We start from the raw sequence: 26,741 nt of genomic DNA, 5'->3' as shown, positions 1-26,741 counted from the left end.
CTTAAATTATATTCTTTTAGTGTAGGGTTTTGGGGTATAGATTTTTTTTGAGAAGGAGAATACAATATGTTGCAGCATGTAGCATGTGTTAATTCACTGGGTTGCTGACTATTTCTCCAGAATTCTGCATAAAAATGGAAAAAGATTTTACCTGAAGTCCCAGAAGCGGCTTCTCTGATTTTGCTATTCTGAAGCCAATGAAAGTAACTGAGATATTTTACTCACATGTCTAACAATATTTTTTTTCTTTTGGTATGAAAAAGACTATGGCATACTAAGATCATCCCTGCTAAGTTTAAAAGTGTTTTGGCAGCTTAGCTATATACTGGCAAAGAATCAGTTTCTTCATTTTTGGTTTCTGTGTCTACTAAACTTTCCATTATCTTAACTTAGTATTAAATTAGGCAGGACACTACCTAATCATGCTTCCAGTCATGATGAGCAAAGCGTTTCATTTTCACTAAAAATTCACTTAGCCTTGTTTGTTTCCACTTGTCCTTGTGTTTCTAAAGCACTGTCTTCTGTGCTTGGACATCAAGTGGGACTGACTGGGTGATTAAGGGTCATTCTCTGTGCATGAGGGTAGAAAAAATGGGTCTGTAGTAATCAAAAAAGATTGCAGATTTATCACCCCTGTCACTGCAACCATGCTCCATGTTTTACACAGCCAGAATGCCTGGCAGCTGGAACATTTACTTTAGTTACAATTCTGTGCCTATTACTCTTTACTTTTTAATGGCTGCATAAAAGTTTAACTTGAAGTATTTAGTGAGCTTGACTAACTTCTATTTTTCATAATAAAAGTTTATAAGCCATAAACATAAAAACAATGAAATTGCTGATTTTTGCTGAGAAATGAATACATTAGTTTAATGTGGCTAGACTGTGTTTGAATGAAAACAAGTTCACTGACTAACAAACTCAATTTAAAATTGTTTATGCTGGATAATGAAATAAGCTGGTCTGGAAGGGGTGGAAGAGTGACTAAACCATCTTGTGACAGAGCCAAAAGTTTGAATTTGAGTGTTGTTCTGCCTTACACAGTGATTACATCCAGCTGAATCTCATCCTTCAGCCTGAAAAAAAAAAAAGATTGCTGGTCATGATGCTGTCACATCACTTTCTTGCATGCTGCTGCTACAGAAATTGTCTTGACTTAATCCTGGCGACTTGACAGATGACTTTGTCTTTGCACCTGTGGTCCCTTGAGTTAGGTGGCAGATACGGAGGTATACTCCAGCCTTCTCCTGAGCTGTACCTGCTCAGCAACATATAACATATCCTCCAGCACTGCCACTGAAGCTTTGTGCTTCTGACAAAGGCTTGAAAACTTTTGAGTGGTTATTTTGTTAGCATAAACTTGTGACTAATGCTCTCTGAGGTTACTAGTTTATTGTAGACCTACAGATGTAAGTCTTTAAATTAAGTAACTAAACATGTTTCCACCCTTAGCTATTGAACTGGAGTATTCAGTGGACCTTGGGCTGACCTGGCACCCAATTTTGAGAGACTGTCTTCCCACTAATGTGGAATGCAACAAGTACCATCTCCAGAGGATTCTCATTTCGGACACTTTCAACAAGTGGACCCGGGTTACTTTGCCCCTGCCTCCCTATACTAGGTATCTCCCTCTGGTTTTCCACAGAATAAATATAAATGCAAACTCTGTATTAAGGCAGGATAAACGAACAGTGTTAAAATAATTGTACCTTGCCATTTTTGTTTGGTCCATGTCTATAACAACAAATAAGTATCAGTAAATGAAGCCTCATCCTGCTTTGCATAAAAATTTAAACGCTACTATGTGCATTTACTTTTCTTAGTTATGTAAATATAGGAAATTCTCATCCGTCTTGTTCTGGGGAGGGACAGGTGGAGCTTTTTAGAGAATCTCATGTTATCGTCAGCCTCACTAAATTCTGGTTGTTTTGCTGGCTGATTGGACTGGCTGAATCCCCACTGCACCCTGTGCTTGCTGTTGTTGGCTATGAGGTGATGTTTTAACTTGTCAGGCTTCTTCCTTTTCTGAGCATTCCTTGTATTCTTTGTATCTCTCTCAGCTTTGATGCTCTTGTCATTGTTTTTACACGTGCCCCATTTTCACCTCCTCTTCTTTTTCCTACTTTTTTGTCTGTGAAGGAATTAAAAATAGATTTGTTGGGAGGCTGCAGGGAAACAAGCTGTTTGGGACTGACAGTGCTATTGGGAGTACTGCCATAAGGTTCCCTACAATGCCCTGAAAACTGCTGGATTTTTCTTTTGTTTGACAGTAAGATCCATCTACAGACAACTGGGTGGTTCAGCCTTCCAGCTTGCATCCTTCTTGATGTGCTGTTTTGCAGTGATAGCTGTGACTGTGCCCCGTGCAGTCATACCCGATAAAGCTGTTGTAGAGCTAGCCCAGAGTAAAGCCCTGCACACACAGGTAGCGTGGACATGAGGCTCTCAGCACAGCTCGACTCTACAGCTTTGCTGCTATTGCTGAGCTCAATCTCCTCACGTAGACATAGGCTGAGCTAACTGCAGGCACAGAAGTACCACAGTGTAGGCAGAGCCTATGTCTATTTGAGAAGGTTGTCATGAAAGATGCCAGCTAATGCACATATGAGTTTGGAAACAGAGAACTTTATTTTTTAGTGATTGTACTGGGAGTGCCTATACAGTTGTCACATGTTTTGATACTAGTAGTGGAAAAGTTCATGTTTTATTACTAATCATTTGGGACATCTATACTCTTCCCTATCTTCAGTGCAGTGCTTCATGTCAAGTAACAGTACTTTTTTAGGACTTGCTCCCAGCATCGATCTCCTCTGCTTCCTCTTTTGTTCTGCTTCACTACATATTGTTTGTAAAATCCATTACCCCAACAATTCTTGTATAAAGTCTGTAAATTTGTATTCAGGAGAGGCTTTCTGGGGCTGAATAGGATAAATCAGGACTGGGGTTGATGTTCCAAACCAATTGAATTTGGACCTGAAAGGAACCTACCACCCGAGATAAACTCAGGTTTATAAATAACTGTGATTCTAAGACTCAAAAGTTTTTTGAGCATTATATGTCAAAAGAAGTCTGATGCCCTAATGAGGCAAAGATTTCTCTTCTGTCTAATCCAATAACTGTATTTGTTGGCTGAAGTAATACCATTTCCCAAAGATATTAAGGTAGAGATTGCATGAGAGAGGTTATTACAACCTTAGCTCACAAGCAAGGGAGACTTTAAGCTTTAGAATAAGGAATAGTGCAGCTAGTAGGCTCTTTAGTCCAGATGTGATATAATTTTTATGCTGCTTTATTATTTCAAGCTGTCTAATAGCAGGTGTGTGTCTCCAATTGTGCCTGTACGTTTTAGGGACATGCAGGCTACATAATCAATAGCTTGGCCTGATTCACAACACCCATACTCACATAGCCTTTTAGGGCTCATACCCCAGTGTGCTATCTAACCTCTGGCCTGTAGAACACAGCGAACTCTTACTTTTAACTTAGACTCAGAGCTGATTTTAAAATGCAAATGCAAATACAAAGCTTCTCCCAGGAGCATCACCTCCATAAATTGTTACTGAAGTGCCAAACCTAAAGCAGGCAGTGTAAAATATAGGTGCTTGTCTTTATTCCTGAAGGAATTCCTCACAATTTATGCATTTCTTTTAAAAATGCTATTTGATGAGCAGCTAGACAGCACAGCAGTAGATTTTTCCTTGAATAAACTTGTTATTCATTCACCTCAAGTAACATGTTTATAAATAAATAATTCATAGAATAACATTGACCTCACCATAAAAGGTCTATTTTTACACTGAATAAATTTGGGGGATTTTGCTGTTTATTTGTTTTGGTGTTTACAGTAATTGTGATTTCCCTTTGAGTTTCAAAAGAAAACAGACTACATAAAGTTCAATGCTGCCATCTAGTGCTGTACAGCAAAACATGGAGAAGCTTAAATTTAAAATGGTATTTTTGCTATTACAGAAATTCATCTACTCACAGCTATTCAAATATAGATGTCTACTGCTGCATGATCTGAATAGCTGTTTGGTGACCCCTGACTGTTTCAGCTAGGTTTTCAACATCTCTCTTGGGAGCCGAGACAATTAATTCACATATAGCTACATCAAAGCAAGGTGTCTGAATAGGGAGCTAAGCCCCCTTTAGTCAACAAAATGAAAATTATTTACTGAAAGGAGCCAGCATCACACCGTAGATCATTTCTTAACATTTCCAGTCAAGCCCTGGATGGAGGGGAGGGAGGAAATGGCAAAACCAGGGTCACGCCACAAGCCCTGCATGGGTGCTCTCAGCTTTCTCCTGTAGATTTATAAATGGCAGCATCTTGCCTAGGAGCCAACTCACTTTCTAGAGATGCTCTTACGTAAGTGTAGTTGGGAGAATTCATAGAGAAAAAGTTAGGTCAGTTTATTGACTTGCACTGAAGCAATAAAACTCAGGCTCAGGGTGAAACTTGGAGGATTTGGGTGATTCTGGTTTGATCCAGCTCCCAGCTATCCCTCAAGTTTGGATTTGTGCTGGGACATGGTTATGACTGGTCTGAGCCTCCCTTTGGGCATACTATCTTCTTCCTACCCTCTTCTCCACTGCACCATCCACAGCCCACTTGCTTTGCTCTCATCGGCGATCCCTTTCCCACCTCCCACACTCTCAGCATGTTACTGAGCATCCGTGCTTTGTCCTGCTCTCAAAATTTGGGCACCCTGTTCTTGGGTTTTCAGGGACCTTGTCATTATCAGGAATGAGCCCCGGGTTGTGCTGATATCAAACAAATCTTCCAGGAGCAGTCTAGCCTTAAGATTGACATTTCCTTTCAGTCAAAATAAAGATTAGCTTAGCTAGAAATATTACCTTTCTGTTTTTCTTTCTCTCCCAAAGGTCTCAAGCAACTCGTTTCCGCTGGCACCAGCCTGCTCCTTTCGATAAGCAGCAAACATGGGCAATCGATAATGTCTACATTGGGGATGGCTGCATAGACATGTGCAGCGGCCATGGGAAGTGCGCACAAGACAACTGTGTGTAAGTGCCATTTGTCCCCTGTCCTGCCCAGCGCTGTAGCATTTCACTCCTCTGCTGTCATCTGAACAAATTTGCAGGAAAGACTTTGATACAATTTTTAAAAGGAAGGTGGATTTTGCTGTTAAAACTGAGCAGGGCACTGGGACCTCCTGGGAATAGAAATAACAAGAGGAAGGGTAAGTGCGGGGGTTGGCTCTGCCAGCCCTCTGCCTGTTCACACGTCATGGGCGATGCTGCCAGTCCTTTCCTCAGTGGCAGTGCATCACCTCTGCTGTTGTCTATGCTGCATATTGGCTCCCCTCCCACCAGGTAGGGGGAAGGGACCCCTTGAGTTTGAACACCCCTCTAGGGACATACAGTCCTGGAGATTCCCAGATGTTATCCTTATTCCTGAGGGGTTTCACGCCGTATCCCCATGCCCTCATCCTGGCACTGGGTGCAGAGGGCCTGGGCTGGAGGTGGGAAGCGTCCATGAAGCAAAAGGAGATTGTGCCTGTTCTTCACAAGGCCAGATTTTGCCTTGGGACTGGTGTTGGCTTGATGGCTTGATGCCTCTGATCCATGGTAGGGTTTGCTGGAGGAGGCAGACTGGCTTGATCCTCAAACTGTCTGTATAACAGCCGACATAGAGCCCTGCAAAGCTAACAACAACCAGATCTCCCCAGCTTTGTCTGTCTGGCAACAGAAAAATACCTTCCAGATGGATGTATTGCTTTTTTCCAGCCACAAATGGTAACAGGAATAGGAAAATGGTTGTATAATTGTGCTTTGACTATGTTTGTTAGAAATATATTTCTCTGCAGAATAGGCATATTATTGTGTTGTCCTCTATCCTGACAGCACTGAAGTACCAAGGCATGATCTCCCTGGTGAAATCTGCATAGTAGCAGAACCCATTTCCATGCTGTTATCCAATCTTTGACACATTGTAAGAAGTTTTTTCAGAGGAGAAAAAAAACGGGAGACTATATAAAGAAACAACAGGAAAGTATTCATCCACTAAAATTCTACAGACACTTACTTAAAATTTAACATTAGCAGGACATTCTTAGGCTTGGCACATTCTCTTACGTTTATCTATCCAAGTACAATGTATTTCACTGATTCTACTCTGTGCTGGAGTGTACTCTGTATTAGCAGCTTGAACGATACATAACACTAACCTTCCTAAAGTCATTTTTGTTTCATATTAACTACAAAAAGTGGCAGATGTTTGAAACCCCCATATACCAGTTGTGTGCTAGTAAATGATGCAGACAGTCTCTATGCAGAATAAGATGGCACCTTAATGTGGAATAACATGGCACTGATTAAAACCTCCATGCAGAGCCTTTGCCAGCTGAATTTTGCATTTGTTTTCTTCTGCAGCTGCGATGAGCACTGGGGTGGACTGTACTGTGATGAGCCAGAGACCCCCCTTCCGACACAACTGAAAGATAACTTCAATCGCTCGCCATCGAACCAGAACTGGCTGACAGTGAACGGGGGCAAATTGAGCACAGTCTGCGGGGCAGTAGCCTCTGGGATGGCTCTTCACTTCAGCGGGGTGTGTGTTCGGCGTGGGGGCCAATTCACTCCCTTTGGCAGTATAAACAGGAATGACTTAAAAAGTTAAATAAATAGCAAGGTGTTAAAAAATATCAGCATTACATATTAAACATATAACATATAAAAAAGACTTACATCCTTTGCCCAGCTGAAGGTCAAAGTCACACAGGTCCTACAGACTAGGGCCAGACAGAAACACTTCAGGAAAGCAGACGCTATGTTCCTGGCTATGCTGCAGCCAAAAAAATGAGATACAGTGTATGTACCTCCTGAAAGGAGCCATAGAGAGGCCTTTGGAGGTGGAGCTGATAGATTAAAGCACAGTCTAAGTATGTAGACATTCAATTCCACTCACTCATAATAGTCTCCTCATAGCACTTATAACTTCCAGAGACCAGAGTTTGGTGCAGCTTCTTATCAGACCACAGAGGTAAATTAATAACTAGCTATTTGCATGTGTATAACTTGCACTTGGTCCTTGAAAAATATGTCTGTGTACAGCCTCATCCTTCAGATATTTCATTGCTGGATTTTTTCAGAGTAAAATTTCCTGGTTTAGCTACATATGTAGGTATATAACCCAGACTGCTGCTGAATTACAGTTTGCTTACTGATAACCTTGGGATTATAAAAATGACAAAATAGTATTTTAGAAACATGTAAAAATTATGCTTGTAGATATCTTCCATGAAAATTTATAACTAGGTTCAAACTGATGTGAGTTTTCTAAAATAAACTAACAGAAACATTACATTTCCACTTCCTTGCAGTAGGACTAAGTAGGCACCACTTACTAAGTGTAAGCAATGTAAAATATATAATGGATTACGGGAAAACACACATATTAAAATTGCTGTGCCGTTTGATGGTTTGCATAAATCGAGCCATTAGCACATAACCAGTGATTCATTAATTCTGCCTGGAAAACCTTGTGTTTTACACTGGAAGCATGGATTTTTGTAACTCTTGTATTCAGAAGAAAGGTGAATACAATTCTTGATACTGAATGTTGTAAAGCTGTAGGTTCAAGTAGCAACGTGTATAAATGCACAACAGGAATTTTTAAGATGGAACATAACTGAAATTATGTCCTCAAGGAAGTACATTTATTATTCTGTTGTAGCTTTGCCTTTGTTATAATTAGTATAATTTTGTACAATTTTGAAGGTTTTACAAGGTGAAGTTATAATAATAGAGACTGCATAGTCTAATACTTTTTATGGTCATAAGTTTTGCCAGTCAACGCCAGCCAATGTATTTTTCATTGCTTTTAAGGGCTGCAGCCGTATGTTAGTTACAGTGGACTTGAACCTCACCAGTGCAGAATTTATCCAGTTTTATTTCATGTATGGATGTCTGATAACTCCTAATAACCGCAACCAAGGAGTGCTTCTGGAGTATTCTGTGAATGGTGGAATCACCTGGAGCCTCTTAATGGAAATTTTCTATGATCAGTTCAGCAAGCCTGGGTTTGTACCTTCTTCTGCCTGTATAATTTCCTGTACTAAAGTAAGGTGGTCTTGAACGTTTCATAAGAACCTGTGGGACATATTACTGCTGTGGTTTGGATGTCATATCTTCAAGAGTTCAGCCTTTCCAGTCCTACAAACATTTATGAATGGCCTTAGCGCATGTGCTTGAGCATCAGCATTTGTGCAGCTGCTAGGCCAGAAAGACAAGGTTAGTAAGGAGTCTGTAGCAGTCTGATAGATTTGTAAATGGTTGCATGAAGATAAATTAATAGCTATTGTAATGATGTCTATCCTGTTCTTTAAGATACTTTCATATGCAATCTAGTTTCTTACTGACAAGAGCAGAAAGTCATTGCTTGAACTAGATAGAAAATGGTGTGGAGAGCAGAAACTGAATTTCTGCAGATATCCATCAAAAGGATGGATACACTCAAGCCATATTTTCAGACATTTGTGAGATTCAAATCATGCATAGATATGGGTGGACCTTTTCCTCACTGACTAATTTAAAAGACTCATAGAAAATGGGGCTGGGAGGGACACATTATTTGCTATTTCATTTGAATACACCAAGAAATCACTAGCACTTTGACAAGAGATTTAAGTGTACTATCATCTACTGTTGTAATGAAAATAAGAAAATGGTACTGGAACATTTCTATCTGCTGAATGGCTCCAGGTTGAAAATAGTAATCTCAATTTTACTTCAACATTCTCCTTCTTAGCACTTCCCTTAATTGGGACCTTATGTTCACACCCTGATAGTCTAGACCATTGCATTTGGTCCCATAAGCACAGCTGGAGCCCGTGAGGCTGTTCAAATCATGCCACAGTCTGGTTGCTGGCCCTTCCCAACTCAGTCTGAGCTGCTGTCCCAGAGATGAGATTGGGAGTGGAGGTTTTTGTTTCCGAAATCTACCATAGAGAAACACAGGCTAGATCACCCGGTGTTTTCCTTCTTTTCCAACTTGCACATTCTCTAGGAAACAATGGGAGTGGACCTTATCAAAGCACCCAGCACAGAGCACTGAGAAGTGTCCTCCTCCTGCTGCTTTCCTACAACTAATTTCCACCTTTTATTTCAGCTTTGTGAACATCCTCCTACCTTATGATGCCAAAATCATTGGGACGCGCTTCCGCTGGTGGCAGCCTAAACACGATGGCCTGGACCAGAACGACTGGGCTATCGACAATGTGTTGATCGCCGGATCAGCTGACCAGAGGACGGTGATGCTTGACACCTTCAGCAGCGCTCCCCTACCACAGCATGAGCGCTCCCCTGCTGACGCAGGGCCCACTGGGAGGATTGCCTTTGACATGTTCATGGAAGACAAAACTACAGGTAAAGGTTTCACATAGATCTGAATTTAAGAGCAAGAAGTCAGTGCAGTGATTTCCAATCTTGCTGAGCCTCTGAATCTTTGTCTCACTGTGATGGATATCACAGACAATCCCACTGCTAGAGGGGTCTTGTCTTTTGTTTTTAGTTCATGAAATGTGAAATGAAAAGATGTAACTTTTTTTACTGCATAAATTTGCTTAGAAGATTAATTTCTCTTCAAAGAAAGAAAAAAGGATTAAAAAGTGCAAGGTTATTCTAAGCAGATTTCTTAACCTGAGTATCTGCTTCCTATTTCCTAACTTTTTTAAACATTCTTTAGGGAAGTTACATTTTACAACTACATTTTGTAGAGGATGTATTTCTGGGTGTTTAAAAGACTTAACAGTTAGAAGTGCTGGGGTACCCTTTGTGCAGACATGTAAGCAACACCCATTAAAATATTCTCCCATAGTATCCAGTGCAACCAAAGGTTATGTTTCAGTAAGTCTCAAATCATTACTTCTTAAACATTAAAAAATAACGTTATAATGCTTATGTAAGTGAGTAGTAAGAGGTGCTTTGAGCAATAAATGTGATAAATGTAATAAATATGTACATGGGAAAGATGGGGTACTGACATTCTCAGGAGCAATACTAAATAATTCTCATGTAGGCTGAAAAATAGCGCCATGAATCACCTTTAGTGGTTAACACTACTCCCGGTTTAATTTATATTTTCATTGTACATTACTGACATTGCCATTTATTTTCAAGTGAATGAACACTGGTTATTCCATGATGATTGCTCAATTGAAAAGTTTTGTGATTCTCCTGATGGTGTCATGATCTGCGGGAGCCATGACGGCAGAGAAGTCTACGCAGTCACCCATGACCTGACTCCTACAGAAGGCTGGATTATGCAGTTTAAGGTAAAATCTGTCTGCAATATAATTATTCAAAACCACATTTTGCTCCAGGTCTAAGTAGATTTTTCAGGAGGTAGGATGATGTATAGGCCTATGAATGAGCCATTCCCTGAGGAAAAAGTGTTATTATTAGGTCATCCTCATTTTTCTCACCTACTCCGTGTTGGTCTGCTTTAATACCGCAGGCTGTTTTCACAGGTGTCGCACTCTTCTCTTCCAGCACAGCAGTTGAATTGAGCTCATGTAATAAGGTTATTACATATATACAAGGTGCCTATTTGTAACAGCTGCTTGGTGCAGGAAAAGCAACTCCAAAGTAGTCCACACCACTCCTATGTCGTCATGCATTCACATCAGACCTGTACCCAAACTGCCCTCCATACATCCCTTTAGCTAAACTAAAGAGATAACCCAGCATATATCTGGAAGTTGTAAGAGCCCTTTGCACATCTCTCCCATAAAGACAGTCCACCTAACATAACCGAGCTGGGTGGTCTCCTCTGAAATATTAAAATCTTAGCTTGTGTGGGAGGGGGGATTAACTTTATTAGTTATGAGGTATTGGGGTATAAGGCACAAACGTCAAAACCTGGAAATCCATAAATGTGAGCTAACTAGAGGAAAATGAAACTCAGAATATGGTGCCTGTTCTGTCTCAGGAATGCTGATGAGATCGCAGATGACTGGTGCCATACAAGCACTGTTACTGCCATCATTTCAAGCAAAATTCTGCAGTCAGTTTTCAGGTTCAAACATTTTTTTTAAACTCTAACCAGCGCCACAATTAATTCTAATTTACTTATGCTCTCTTCTTTATTAGGTTTCTGTTGGATGTAAAACCTCAGAAAAACTTGCACAAAATCAGGTCCATGTGCAATATTCCACTGACTTTGGTGTTAGCTGGAGTTACTTAGTACCTCAGTGTTTACCAGCTGATCCAAAATGTTCTGGGAGTGTTTCGCAGCCATCTGTCTTCTTTCCCACAAAAGGATGGAAAAGAATAACTTACGCACTGCCTGAAAACCTTGTGGGCAAGTAAGTATGAACTTGCTACTCATTTTGTCTTGGATTAAGTATCTTCTGAAAAACGTAACGGGAAATTTCTGCCTGTTCATTTTCTTTGAAGGAAAGTGCAGACTAGCAGCATTCATGTTCATTATGTATGCTACATAATTTTATTTCCGATCCATCAAGACTGACCATGACATTTGGTCTGAACAACCGGCAAAGTTATCCTTGCTTCTCTGCAGTCTGCTCTGGTACAGCATGTGCTGCTCTGTTCAGGCAGCCGCAGGCAATTAGAGACTAGATTTATGACCTTACTGAGTGGAAAAGTTACCCTTGTTGTCTGCAGTAGTCCACACATATGCAAACCATTTGTCTTTTTCTGCAAAATTAAAATCTCTTTATTCTTTGAGTAATCTGCTCAGGAAGTATAACCAAAATTGAAATTCTCTTGCAAGAAGACAGAAGAGCTTTTTCCAGCTTCAGGAGTGTCTGGAACCCGTCCATATATGTATGGACTACCATGTAGGTAGTACATATGTAAAGAAGAAGATATGGATATGTATAAAATCAATTTCAACAGATACCGTCAGATATTACTTGTGGAAGCTCAGAGGATAGTACAGTCATAAGTATAGTGTGTTTCAACCACCTTTTTTCAATTGAGCAAAGTAGTTTTATACGTATGTCTGTTTTTCTTCATTCCTTTATATCTAGTCCCGTGAGGTTTCGGTTCTACCAGAAATACTCAGATATGCAGTGGGCCATCGATAATTTCTATCTGGGTCCTGGTTGTCTGGAAAACTGTAGAGGTCATGGAGACTGCCTGAATGAGCAATGCATCTGTGATCCTGGGTATTCGGGTCCAAACTGCTATCTGACCCAAACACTGAAGGTAACTTTACTGCATGTTTTAAAGAGTGAATTTTGCCATGTGTTTGTCTGAGAAAGAGAGAGAGGAGAAATCTATCCCACTGGAAATTTCGCTTTGTTTCCTGTCAGCCTGAAGATACTCAAATCCATTTTCAGCCCTTTTATCATTTTTTAACAAAACTATTACTGCAGTATCCAAGAACAGGTTTGTTCCTTTGCAAATAACACTGCCTGAAAAAGCTATGATAAAGCTCACTGTTCATCCTTAGATCATTATTATATGATCTAGATCACTCTTGCACAGATGATTATATTTGATCAAGACCTGTGGAAAGATTGTCTGTATCATGAAAGAGCTTACTGAAGTAGGGAATACAAGAAAATTACATAAAATTACATAAAATTAATTCATCTAGCTGTTATTAGTGTTACCCTATAAAAAGTGAGTGAAATCTACTTATATACTTCTAATTTAAAAGTGAAAATATTTTTTAAATTTAACATATTTAGAAAATAATATGTAAGGAACCCCAAATTAGTTTAAAATGCAGTATTTACTATCTCATTTTTTCTACATCAGATAAGAACAGAATAGGCACACATGCCACAAAAACAACAGGTTAAGCAGCATTCTGTCTAAAAAGAATATAACTAGCTTTTCAGTTATGCCATTTGAATTATTATAGCTGTCTGTTTTTCATCTGAGATATTAATTACAAATTAACAAATATCATTATCTGTTTGAAATTTTTAATTAGTAATGTATTCTTCACATTAACAACATTTGAATCCTAGCAATTGTAGGGGAGTTTTACTACTATCTCCTAAGGCCAGGATTTCACTCATGGCATTGCTTTTACTGCACACTGGAGGTAAGTGGAAATCAGAGACATATTACAGATGGTTTTCACTGCATATATTTGTGCAGACAGTTGCATAAATGCATATTCACTACAATAACCCTAAAATTTCATTGCAATACTGGTTTTGCTGGGGAAATAATATACACTAGCAATTTCTCCCATACATACTAGATATGTACTGGAGTAGTGTTACATAGTCTTAAATAACCACAGTTATGAGTTAGACCCATTACGGTGGGTTGACCCTGGCTGAACACCAGGTGCCCACCAAAGCCGCTCTATCACTCCCCTCCTCAGCTGGACAGGGAAGGGAAAATAAAACAAAAGGCTCATGAATTGAGGTAATGACAGGGAGAGATCACTCACCAATTACCATCATGGGCACAACAGACTCGACTTGGGGAAATTAGTTTAATTTATTACCAATTAAATCAGAGTAATGAGAAATAAAACCAAATCTTAAAAACACATTCCCCCCACCCTCCCTTCTTCCTGGGCTTAACTTTACTCCCGATTTCTCTACCTCCTCCCCACTGAGCAGCACAGGGGGATGGGAAATGGGGGTTGCATCAGTTCATCACACATTGTCTCTCCCACTCCTCCCTCCCTCCTCGGGGGAAGGACTCCTCACACTCTTTCCCTGCTCCAGTGTGGGGTTCCTCCCACAGGAGACAGTCCTCCACAAACTCCAACGTGAGCCCTTCCTTCCCACGGGCTGCAGTTCTTCATGAACTGCTCCAGTGTGGGTCCTTTCTATGGGGCCACAAATTCTGCCAGCAAACCTGCTCCACCGTGGGCTCCTCTCTCCATAGGGCCACAGCGTCCTTCAGGCATCCCCCTGCTCCAGTGTGGGGTCCTCCCCCAGCTGCAGGTGGAGATCTGCTCCACCATTACCCTCCATGGGTGCAGGGCACAGCTGCCTCACCATGGGCTGCACCACGGGCTGCAGGGGAATCTCTGCTCTGGCACCCAGAGCACCTCCTCCCCCTCCTGCTTCACTGACCTGGGTGTCTGCAGAGTTGTTTCTCTCACATATTCTCACTCCTCTCTCTGGCTGCAGTTGCTGCTGGGCAGTTTTCCCCTCCCCTTCTTAAAATGTTGTCACAGAGACGCTACCATCGTCATTGATAGGATCGACCTTGGCCAGCAGTGGGTCTGACATCAGGCATAGGGGAAGCTTCTAGCAGCTTCTCATGGAAGCCACCCCTGTAGCCCCACCACTACTAAAACCTTGCCACGCAAACCAAATACACCCATTCATTTGCACATGCAAATTTTAGTGTGCTGGATTACCTCCCAAGTATCTTAAAATCTAACCCTAATATAGTTTCACATTTAGCCAATTCAGTTAGAGTAGCTAAATGTTCATCCAAAAGTGATTATGTTCAGTCACTGAAAATAAATTTTTACAGTGTTCATGAGCCCTTCAGATGTGTTTAGGTCAGTTTTGGCTGTGGTCATCAGAAAGGCTTAAGATCATAATTACCTGTACTTTATGTTAAACACCTTACTTACAGACTTTCCTGAAAGAACGCTTTGACAATGAAGAAATTAAACCAGATTTATGGATGTCCTTAGAAGGTGGAAATACCTGTACTGAGTGTGGGATTCTTGCAGAAGACACAACCCTCTATTTTGGAGGTGCAACTGTGAGGCAAGCTGTGACTCAAGATCTGGACCTGCGGGGGGCAAAGTAGGTCATGTTTACATATCATTTTAATAGGGAGCTCTGTTAAACGCTGACAAAGCAGCAGGTGACATAGCTTAGAGCTCAGGGAATTTGTAGGCCATCACAAGCATAAAGTTATTTCAGGTAGAGATTATGATTCTCAAGGCACTGATGCTTTCAGATGAGTCACAGATAGCAAGGCTCACCCTAGTACAGTGGAAAGGGTCTGCCATGTCCAGGTAAGGCAGCGGGTCCCCTTCCCCAGGAATGTCCTGGAGCCAGCAATGCCTGTCCTGCGAAGAGGTAAGATACTGCAGTCTCCTGGGCATCGCTGTCTCCACTACTGAAGGCACAAGCTGCATCTCCCACTGAGTTAAGAACATAACCTCTGCTGGTTGTCCTCTCTTGGGTGCCCATACAAGACCCACCCCACTCACATTCTGTAGAAGAGGATGACTTAACTAGAGAGCAATGGAATTATGTCAGTTTAGACAAGCTAAGGACATGATGTAGAAAACAACAGTCATTTTACTCACTTCTGTAATTCAGCAAGAATTCACTGAATCACACAACCTTTCAGTAAGGAAGGGATCTCAGGGAGTCTCTTGTCCAATCTCATGCTCCAAGCCAAGTCAACACTGAATTCAGACCAGGTTGCTCAGGGATTTGTCCTGTTGGGTCTTGAAAAACCTCCAAGGACAGAGGTCCCACAGTCTCTCTGGACAGCTTGTTCCAGTGTTGAGTTATCCTCACAGTGATTTTTTTTTCCCCATTATATTCAGTTGGAACCTCCCTTTTTTGAATGTATGACAACTGTCTTCCAGTCGCAGCCATCTGCTCCAGGCTGAACCAGCCCTGGTCCCTCAGCCCCTCCTCACAGGGCACATGCTCCAGACCCAACTATTTCAGTGGCCTTCACTGACCTTACCTCAGTTTATCAATTCCTTTTATGTCCTTCATTGAGATAAGTGCATCTTGTTAACTCATGCTGAGCAGCCTTTCCATCAGGACTCCCAGGGAACTGTTAGCAAAGTGTCTCTCACCCAGACAGCCCCTAGCCGCTACCATTGAAAGGGGTTAGCCCCTTCCAGGGGCAGGACTTTGCTGAATTTCATGAGGTTGCCATGAGAATTACTAGGCAATGTTTTTAGAAATCTTTGTTTTACTTGTACATCAATGTTACTTGCTTAAAAATGCTGGCATTTTGAAATCTTTCAGCATACCCGCTAACAGAAAGCAAACTTCTCGATTTGTGCAGATCTTTAACAGATGTAAACTTACACATTTACTCTCAGGTTTCTACAGTACTGGGGGAGAATTGGAAGTGAAAATAATATGACAACATGTCACAGACCAACTTGCAGAAAGGAGGGAGTGCTGCTAGACTATTCCATTGATGGAGGCAAGTACATCCTGTAGTTTCAGCTAAGCTACAGCCTTGTTCTATATTCAAGCGCCATGGATATCTGAGAAGTCAGAGAGATCCAAAATAATAAGATGATTTTTAATTGTGAAGTTATTTTGTCCTTGTAAAGTTTTTTCCCTACATAAAATATCCATCTATTGCTCAGGAGTTTTCCATAATCCTCCTACCTGATTTCAGTAATCAGTGACTTCCAGCCAATTTGATTCCTTTATACGATTACAAGATTATTCTTGCAATGAGTAACAGTTGCCAACTACCATTAGAAGTTAAGATTTGCCTATCAGAAGACCATAGCTATTATTTTTTATTTCCTATTACCTTCCTTTAACCTTTTAGAAGATTCTACCATATGCTTGTTTTTATTACTAAACCTGCATCTTTTCATTCCAGGGATATCCTGGACTTTGCTTCATGAGATGGATTACCAAAAATACATCTCAGTCAGGCATGACTACATCCTCCTCCCCGAACACGCTCTGACCAATACAACCCGCTTGCGCTGGTGGCAACCTTTTACCATCAGCAACGGGATCGTGGTTTCAGGCCCTGAACGGGCGCAGTGGGCTCTGGATAATATCCTGATCGGAGGAGCAGAGATCAACCCCAGCCAGCTGGTAGATACATTTGATGATGGTAAGACAGGCTGTGACAGCTAATCTGTTGTCTGGCATTATCTTATCTAAGATAAGCCCTGGCAGCTTGCATGCACACTTTTTCTTTTTTTTAACTCTGCAGATTTTTCATTTTGTAGACTAATGTTGTTTATATGCTATTCATCATGCTACTAATAAGAGTGTGTAAATATATATATACACAAATATATTCAGTTATGTACATGTGTGTATATATGTATAAAAATATATATATGTATAAAAAGGCAAAAATTTTTATTTCAGTCCAACTCATTTCATTTAAATTCTGGGTAGTAAAGTTCTATTTAATCATATTTTTTTAAAGTACTATTATTTAAACATTTTAATTACCTCTCTGGAGCTGATGTTTTTATTATGTCTGTTAGTAGCTTGCTTACTGTGTGTCACAACAGATTGCATAAATTTAGTGTTTATATCACTGAAGTACTGTATCTAGTGATTCTGTGGATTCATTAGTAATTGATGTTTACCAAGACAATGCAGTAATTGTATTTAACTCATCTTAATAGAAGGCACATCTCATGAAGAAAACTGGAGTTTTTACCCTAATGCAGTCAGGACTGCAGGTTTCTGTGGAAATCCATCATTCCATCTCTACTGGCCAAATAAGAAAAAGGACAAAACACACAACATCCTGTCCTCCAGGGAGCTCATTATACAGCCAGGATACATGATGCAGTTTAAAGTAAGAAATGTTCTCTCTCTCCAAAGTAAAGTATGCAATGAAAAATCATCTAATGTGTCTCCAGAAATTATTCTTCTTCCAACTAGGGTGCCCAGATGGATGAATAATTAATAATTACTTTTTATTAAATTTAAAGGAAATTCTGAAGTATAAGTAATGGGAACCAGAAAGGTTGCATGAATGTTAAATGTCAAATTATTCTGACTGTGTGTATGCTTTGGGGGTTACTGAGAGGGATTGGAAGTCTAATCTCTTTTTCCTGAAATTACTGGATCATCAGATACAGTAGGAATTATTTTCTAAGGTGAGAATACACAGTATGCAGAATATGTCATTTTCCCCTAACTCCTAAATAAGCAGAAAAGGCAAGGTAGAGGCAGGCTGGAGAGGAGTGGCATATGGAAAACATAAAAGTACCCAAGTAGAAGTACCCCTTCTATTTACTTCTGCCATGGCAAATGACCTAAATAATCAGAGAAACATTTCTGAATATTTTACTTTGTTTTAAGATAATATCCTGCACAGGGCCAAAGGCAACATGTAGCTGTTGTCCAGAAATGTTCTAGGCCCTTCCCAAGTACCATGTCTTAATAAGCCAGGAACTAATATGAAAGCAGGGTTATCAAAACAGTCACCCATTTTCTTGTTATGTGTTTTTTCTTGCTCTTCTGTTTGACAAGACAGTTCCAGAATTTTCCATCTTCCACTAATCAATATTTTCACTTTTTCTCAACATCATTGCCAATTTTATACTGACTAATATAAACCCTAAGGCCCTGCTTCCACTCACACAGCATGCCACCTTCAAAGAAATTTTATAAAAGAGGAGTCTGACATGTTTTTTACTACTGAATGCCAAGACCCCCCCAAGTTGTTTATTTTAGCCAGCCTATCACCTTTTTCCTCTATTTTAAGGCCAAAATTATGATAACACATCAGCAGTTAATAGTTCATATTACTAAACTCTCATTGCAAAGTTTTTCTCTCTTGACTCCTCCTTTTCACCAGTCACAGCAAAGATTTTACTTCTAAAGAACTCAGCTCTAGTGCATGGCTGCCATTTGATTCTGAGGGTCTTAAAATTTAGCTTTTTGTTATCTTTTCAGTGCTGTACATTGGGTACTGTAATCTCTCCACTCTAATATGACAAAAATATGTTTATTGTTTTAAATATTCAGAATAATTCTAATCTTAAATTGGATTGACTTGAAGATTATATGCACATATTTATCATTATCAATTCTAAATTTCATAGGTAAACACATGGTTAGGTACTTCACTTTCTGAAATGCCAAGGAGCTACCACATCTTTGTGTTTCAGAAACAATGTTTGTTTAGATATTTAATTTGAACTTTAGGAACGTAGTGTTAGGATTCTACTTGAAAATAACAGTAGCAATGCAGTCAAATTCATTAAGTAAAAGCAGTATCTGAAGTACTGCGTCTTTTGTTTTCCATCCACTTTCGATGGATTTTGACCAAGATCTAAGTTGGCAATCTCTTTTACCCACCCCTTAAAGAAAAAAAAAAAAAAGGAGAGCAAGACTTCATTACATATCACATTAAATTTCTACCTGACTTGTTATAGCGGCCGATTTTATTTGTGCTATAGATCGTGGTTGGCTGTGAGGCAACTTCTTGTGGGGACCTCCACTCTGTGATGCTGGAGTACACAAAGGATGCCAGGTAAATGACAGCAGAATACATAGACATAACAAAAAAAATAGTATGATATTAAAAACCTAGAGAACTTTTATTTATTAAAGCAATTACTTTGCTATTCATCTTGAACAAAGCCTGTGTGCAAGCACTGGGATTTGTCTACATAACTTCTGTAAATTCTCTTTATAATTTATCCCAGATGTTGAGAGATTCATGGTGTTGAGCTTGCAGTTACAGTCATGAGCATGCTCCTGTTAAAAATGTGCTTGCAGAAAAATACATTCACGGGAAACTTGTTTTAGTATGATACAGGACTATATATTTAGGACCAAGCTGTACTGAAGTGGGAGTTACTTAACTCCAAATTGGTCTTTAACTAGCAAACCATTAATAACACTCTCCTGTGCTGTAGCAGAATAGTGCATTGTAATTTGTAAAAGCGAAGGTATATTCTGTGCTCAAATGACTGTGGGTGAACATGGAGAAAATTCTATTGGGACTCTTCTGAACACTGTAAGAGAGAGACTAAGGAGCAGACTCCAAAATAATTCCTTCTGTCATGCCAGCCCAGAGAAGCTCTGGGTTGGACTCTGCTGTGTGTAACCACCCGCAAGCATTTCACAGCACTCAAGCCTGGTGCTGGAAAGTCCTCCCTGGCTGCACTGGTGCTTCAGCCTCTCTCCTCTTGTCTATTTGTGGCTACAGAGCATGGAAACTATTGCTGACAATCTCTTGGGTTTGTTTAGTAAGACAGGCAATGTCATGACCCTTAGAAATTACGTGTTTCCCTTTCATTATTCTTTCAGTTGTTCTAAAACATTTTTTTGTTTGTTTCCTACAGGACAGATTCATGGCAGCTCGTGCAGACACACTGTCTTCCTTCCTCATCTAATAGCATTGGCTGCTCCCCATTTCAATTCCACGAAGCTACCATCTATAACTCTGTCAACAGCTCTGTGTGGAGAAGAATAACTATCCAGCTGCCTGATCATGTCTCATCCAGGTAGGTTACTGAAAGGTCAGCTCACTGTGGACCTATAAAACTTCAGCTGTCTTGCTGGCACTGCTCGCTTGGAACAACTAGTGAACTGAAAATGCTTCTTTATTGCTGGATTTAGATCTGATACATTATTAATGTTTTTCAGGAAGCTTTTTGTTAATAGAACTGGCTACTGCAAATGGTGTAGCAGCCACCCATTCAGGGTGGGTCTTTCCAGTTATTGAAGTCACAGCCCCTTCATACATCATTTTTCATTACATCTGCTGCTGGTGTATTTGAATGTCACTGTACAGATGTGCTAGATATCATCATATGGTGTTTGGACTTTGATATTTGCAGTGCAACTCAGTTCAGGTGGATTCAGAAGGGAGAAGAACTAGAGAAACAAAGCTGGGCAATTGACCACGTGTACATCGGGGAAGCATGCCCTAAGCTCTGCAGTGGCCATGGATATTGCACAACTGGAGCCGTTTGCATTTGTGATGAAGGATACCAAGGTTTCATTTCTTTAATTTCTTTCTTATACATCTGCTACAGTCTAATTTAGGTCAAAATTAAATACAAAGACAGTGATGTATCATGTCTAATTCCATTCCATTCATCACTGGAATGCTTGAGTAACAAATTCTAAATTAATAATTTGACAGAGCTGCAAATAACAGCTCTTACCTCCCTTTACTCTTTCTGGATTGAGTCAGCAGTCTCTCAGTAGACTGTCTGGCACTGTCTGTAAAGCCCATTCAGCCTTCATTGAAGGCAGAACGTGGCTGACTGCTTACCCAGAAATGTCTTCCACCCCTGTACTCCTTCCAAGGGTTCACCCACTTCCAGGGGATGTGTACATGGTATCCACATGTTGGTGACTGGCACTTGTAAGGGAATCAGTTTTGTGCCCCATCAGGACAGAAGGTTCTGCTGTAATCCCTCAATGCAGCTAAGCACATGCCTAATGGTACCTGAGTGTCCTCATTAAATTATAAGTACTTTGTGGGAGTGGAGCCAGTGTTTAATGTTTTCCAGGAGAGAGTCTCATAACTTTCTAAGATCAGATCCCTTCCCTGTTTTAGACACATTTCCCTTCAACCAGCAATTTGAGGTTTCTCGTATTGGCATCAATGCAAAATAAGAGAAACTGTATTGCAGTTCTTAACGTTATACTGCCGTAAAAAATAAGAGTCACAGCCTCGATTTTCTAAAAATTGATGCTGTACAGCAATGTGCACATTATTAATGGATCTGCTGAAATACATTCAGACTGTAGTCACACTGTATATTGGGCCACAACCTCGAATGGAATTACAATAAACTGTAACTCAATTTTCTCAATTCTTTTGATTTTTGTGTGTTTTATAATCAATTCTTTTGCTTTTTGAGTGTTTTATAACTTCCCTGTGTCATTTCTAGGTGATGACTGCTCTGTTTTTAGCCATGACCTCCCCAGTTATATTAAAGATAATTTTGAATCTGAAAGAGTCACTGAAATAAACTGGGAAACAATTCAGGGGGGAGTGATAGGGAATGGATGCGGGCAGCTGGCACCCTACGCCCACGGAGATTCACTCTATTTTAATGGATGTCAAATACGACAAGCTGTGACTAAGCCTCTGGATCTCACCCGAGCAAGGTAATACTTTGAGTCTAAAATGTTCTTTAGCAGCTCATAAGAAAGGAAACTCTTCATGGTACGTGCAGCCATGTGGGCCAGTACTGATGAGGATGGACTGACCTGGCTGTACCATGCAGTCAGATGTGGCTGGCAGATAAACATGACGGTTGGCAAAATGCTTTGTGACTTCCATTTGGGAGATGGAGAGTGAGGAGGAAGCGATGTCAGATGAAAAGGTCAGATGTTTTCGTTATGCCCAACAGAGCACTGTCTAGTAAGCCAGCACTGACAATGAAGTTGTTGGCAAAGACTGGACACCAGACTGTGTGGATCAGTGCCTGATCTGATAAGACAAATCCCATGTTTGTATGTGCCTCCACGACAGTTATAACTAAAGATGCTATTAGTAATTACGGACTCATTTTCCTGTTTCAGTTGTCAAATAGAATTATATTCACCTGGCAATGAACAGGAGTATCTTTTTCATCTATGGAGCCTCTTTGGCCATGGAAAAACAAATGCAACCAGCCTGTGCTGGCTCTTAACAGAGTGACAGCTTTCTGGACTGGTTTGTATTTAGTTGTCTAAAGCAAGATTAGGAACAGGATGAATTGGCAAATGGGCCAGATATAAATCAGGCTCTTCCTTTCTTATTTGAACACCCAGGTAGAATATGATAAATTTTTTAGGCGCTTCATTTTATTCAACCTTTATTTGCACTTTTTTAGCTTTCATACACTTATTTGCATGTTTATATTGTTTATGTATCTCAGTTTTGTGCAGATCGATTGTAAAATTGGATGTGTTGTCTCCAGCTATATGGCAATATGTTATACATAGTAAACTATTACTTTGAAAGGGGAGCTGTGTTTTAGAGCCGTGAGAACAGTTTATTTTGCATGTTAAAAGTAATGATTCTTGAGGATGCTCAAAGTTTTAATAAGGTAACTGCAGTAAACCTGGAAATGCTATTGTTGCTGTTTGAATACTTTTTGCATATTGAAAATACCTTTTCTCTCTGTGTTTTACAGCAAAATCATGTTTGTTTTGCAAATTGGAAGTATTTCACAAACAGACAGTTGCAATACCAATCTGAGTGATCCTAACACTGTAGACAAGGCAGTGCTCCTCCAATACAGTGTAAATAATGGAATTACATGGCAAGTAATCGCACAGCATCAGCCAAAGGACTTTATACAAGCCCAAAGAGTGTCTTATAATGTTCCCCTGTGAGTACCTAGTCACATTTCATTACCTCTAAGTGCACAGATATATTTCTGCTAGGAAAGAATCTATCTTTGCATCACTGTGCAAGAAAAAAGGTTGATGAGAGGGTAAACAAAGAAGAATACTTAAGGGGAAGGCTGATTAAGAAATTTCAGCCTAGTGTTTATCAATATACCTGAAAGAAAAATGAAATACTTGAAGATATGAGGAAAAAAAGAATTCCTCCTTGTCTGTGTGCATTTTTCACCATTAAATGGTTTGCATGTACAATGTGTTGATGATCAGGGATATAGAAATAATGTTTTGACTTTGCTCTCGGTTCCTGTTGGGGGGTAGATAGGGATGTGCAAAATGCCAACAGCCTGGAGCTCTCACAGGCTCTTGCGTTTGTGATGACAGGGAGGCACGAATGAAAGGAGTCTTACTGCGCTGGTGGCAGCCCCGTCACAACGGAACAGGTCATGATCAGTGGGCTTTGGACCACGTAGAAGTCGTCCTGTGAGTATCAGCTTCACCTCATCCCACCCCATCTCAGAAAGCACTGAAATTCCTCCAGCATGGCACGAGTGTTAAGCTCAGTAAGAACCGTTGTGCCCCAGAGAAACCTTTGAGAACCAGTCTCTGCTAATGCTCTGCACTGACTGCAACTGTCAGTGGTTAAGACACCATGAAATAAGTGGCACAGCAGGGGTATGTGTTGTGCATCATGAAAAAATGCAGGAGGGAAAGTGGGGCTTTATCACACCAAGTATTGGTGTGGTCCTGTAATGCAGCAATGACTGTGAAAAAAATATTGTCCTGGGACATAAGAAAGGATATTCCTGTTCAACGCTGTGCTGCCATGTAAGGCTGTTTTATATCCTTTTGAAGATATGAAAGAGTCTGCTGTATTGCTCTTTGCACAAAGTAATGTTGTTGTGCCTCTGAAAAATTTGCATTAGCAACTAATGCCTTATTCATTTCCTTTTTTTAGTAAGAAGGATACTGTTCAGAAACAGGGTTCACTATATCAGGTTCCTATGGTCTGAGCTCTATATTCATCCCCTTGTCAAGATTTTACCAAGTAAAGCGTCTGCACCCTCCTGATTCTCCCATTCTTGAGATGGGTTTCACTGGAAGCTAACCCGTTTTTCCTGTGTTATGTCACAAAGAGATGACCTGCTTTTTCTCTAACAATTTAGTTCCAGTAGAAGTGAAATGCTAGTGGCTTCACGGGCGGGAACTCATCGCTGACAGTGGTTGGCAGAGAGAGGCGTGCCTGCTCCATAGATAGGTTCAAACATTCCTTTTATTGAACAATTTAAAAACCAGCAATGAAGAAATTAGGCTTGGATAACCTCCAGACTGTGTAATTATAACCATGAGGTTTCTGAATTAGCAGAGACACTGCAAGTAATGTTTTGTAACAGTAGCAAAGTGAATTATCTGATTGCTAGTTAGACCCGTTCTTCTTTCCACCGAGAAGCACCAGCTTGCATGGCACTCATATCAATCCCAAACCAAACTGGTCCCAACACTGAGTAACTGTACACGCTCTGCTGCTTTTACACACCTGCTGGGCTCTGCTTCCATAACATTAAGCTTAAAACTTGAAGGAACAGAGGGACGGATGTGATTCCTGGCTTAATTAATGGCTGTATGATGCTGCATCAGGAAAGATATGGAAGAGTATGAACCTGCAGGAGACTCACAGTGCTTAGGAAACCATGGAAAAGGGAACTGGTAGTTCTGAAATATTCCCATGTCTTTCTACCTTGCAATTAAAAAAAAAAAAAATAAAAAGAAAAAACCAGGTCAGAAAAAAAAATAAAGCATACTATTACCCATCAACCCAAGCATTGAATTAGGGGGTGTAAGTAGGAATAGGACAGATCCTTAAAAAGTGATTCTTAGGCTGAAATATGGAGAACTTCCTTGACAATGAGATCTGCCATGCTGTAGACTAGACACACAAGATGAGTGGTGACAAGTCAGTCATACGAGATATGGTATAGTAGAATGCAGACAGCAATAGAAATGATATAGCAACTAATCACACATTGACTAGAGAAGGAATCAGATGGGCAGACAGTGCCTTCTCCTTTCTCTTCTTTTTCTTCTGTTAAAGAACTTTAAGGCTCTTCTGAATATTGGCCGAAATATCAGGCTAGAGACAGAGAGTTTCCACCCTGTTCAAGCAACACCTGGTACAACCCACAGAGGAAGACAGACCAAACCAGACAGATTTCTCCTTACCAAGTACTGTGAAATGCAGTGCCATGGCAGCGTATTTCCCAAAGGCCATATGTGGAGTTCCAGACCCTGCTAACTACAGCACGTGAGATGTGCTGCTCTCAGGAAAGGCAGAAATACATGCTGTGGCGCATCTGGTTCATATGCTGACATGTGCTCAGACCTGGCAGGTGGCTTCAACCCCTCTGTTTTGTTCTAGCTGCACCTTCTAATTCATCAAAATATTCTGTAGGTCTCTTAAATTTTATTTGCAAGTAACCCACAAAGGGTTCAATAAAGCCTCTGGGAGGCTTTCTGAAAGGAGGCACACTGTTCCTTGTCAATAGATACTCTCACCTGGCTTTTCCTTTAGTTCCGCTATTTCACGTGGCCACCTCACACTGGTCACTTTACCCCCAGCACTTCGGTTTCTTCACCTGTAAAATGATGAAGACACTCAGTCATCTCCATGGTGAGCTTCCAGGCATAGAGAAGGGAACCTGCATCAGTGTCTGTTAGCACTGACCCTGGATGATCCTGCACACACCAGGGCTACCAGGATTCACACAAGAATACTAGGGATAGGACTTAGCTTTAATTCTTAATATTCCTTCATTTTCCAATGAAGGGCACAGAAACCCTGCCCGCCCCTTGGGAGAGCAAGCCACCTTGCCCAGGCAGCTCTGCAGCAAGAGGCAAGGAGACAGCGTCCCTCAGGTGCTCTGCCCTCCCACTGAGACTGCCAGAAGAGAGCTCTGTGGGCAATAGCCACCCCAGGGCTCTCTGACATGGCTGCAGAAAGGCACAGCCTGAACTAAAACCATTCACCAGGGTGCTGTAATTACCTCTTCCCATTAATTCTATTGGGAGTCACTGGCGAATCAGTAGGCTTCTGTCTGGCTTATTCATCCCAAAGCTGAGATACCTTTGGAAACACCTGTGTCTCCCAAATTGGAAGTAATTCCTGTTGGCACTCTGACCTTGTCTCAGAAAGCCATGAACATCCCTGGCTACAGGACCTGTTGATGGTCTGTGTCTAACACAGTCTGTGCTCGGTCCTTTTATACCCCTGCACTCCATCACCCACCTGACTGAGACTCCATACACCTCTCTGGGAACCATCAAAATTATCCTCACTGGCCCTGGTTTAAGTCCTAGATTTTCATGTCTGTCTGTGGTCTGCATACCCATGTTGACACAGCAGACAAGTCTCTAGCCTATGAGTTGTTACAGCAAGAAGCCGACCTATGCTAGGAGGTGTGGTTTGGGACATACAGAAATTTCTGGCTTTTCACACATTTCATCTTGTGTTTCCTTCACTACCCTGTGGGCTGACAAAAAGGTCTGATTCTCCCAAATGCCCTAGGTGTTGGCTTGGCTGCCTGCACCCCCAGGTGCACACCTTGGTGCTGTGCCAGCTCTTCCTCAGCCCATGGGCAAGTGAGCCACGCTCTCCTTGAGTAGACTAAGGGCTGGATTAAGAGGACAAACAGGGAAAGCACCTGCCAGCAGGGAGAGCTGATCTGTAGGGATGTAGCACAACCAAGGATTTTCTTGATTTTATTTCCC

The 26,741-nt window shown here is 40.8% G+C and overlaps 1 protein-coding gene across 2 annotated transcripts in view; it reads left to right on the top strand.

The window, feature by feature from the left end:
* Window positions 1–26,741, top strand: part of RELN (reelin) — a 295,992-nt gene that overhangs the window by 261,065 nt on the left and 8,186 nt on the right. For both annotated transcript variants that reach the window (XM_074869921.1, XM_074869920.1), the window contains exons 46-63: window positions 1,453–1,621; window positions 4,885–5,025; window positions 6,394–6,571; window positions 7,849–8,042; window positions 9,131–9,387; window positions 10,141–10,295; window positions 11,113–11,327; window positions 12,015–12,192; window positions 14,551–14,726; window positions 15,998–16,104; window positions 16,519–16,761; window positions 17,291–17,466; window positions 19,079–19,152; window positions 19,970–20,131; window positions 20,468–20,625; window positions 21,533–21,752; window positions 22,766–22,963; window positions 23,361–23,459. In XM_074869921.1, the coding sequence (XP_074726022.1) occupies window positions 1,453–1,621; window positions 4,885–5,025; window positions 6,394–6,571; window positions 7,849–8,042; window positions 9,131–9,387; window positions 10,141–10,295; window positions 11,113–11,327; window positions 12,015–12,192; window positions 14,551–14,726; window positions 15,998–16,104; window positions 16,519–16,761; window positions 17,291–17,466; window positions 19,079–19,152; window positions 19,970–20,131; window positions 20,468–20,625; window positions 21,533–21,752; window positions 22,766–22,963; window positions 23,361–23,459 (3,100 nt within the window). The remainder of the gene's footprint in view (window positions 1–1,452; window positions 1,622–4,884; window positions 5,026–6,393; window positions 6,572–7,848; window positions 8,043–9,130; window positions 9,388–10,140; window positions 10,296–11,112; window positions 11,328–12,014; window positions 12,193–14,550; window positions 14,727–15,997; window positions 16,105–16,518; window positions 16,762–17,290; window positions 17,467–19,078; window positions 19,153–19,969; window positions 20,132–20,467; window positions 20,626–21,532; window positions 21,753–22,765; window positions 22,964–23,360; window positions 23,460–26,741) is intronic.

The sequence above is a fragment of the Strix uralensis genome, chromosome 5 (genome assembly GCF_047716275.1).
Source record: "Strix uralensis isolate ZFMK-TIS-50842 chromosome 5, bStrUra1, whole genome shotgun sequence".
In the NCBI taxonomy this organism is placed as follows: domain Eukaryota; kingdom Metazoa; phylum Chordata; class Aves; order Strigiformes; family Strigidae; genus Strix; species Strix uralensis.
This window is presented reverse-complemented; position numbering and strand designations above follow the sequence as displayed.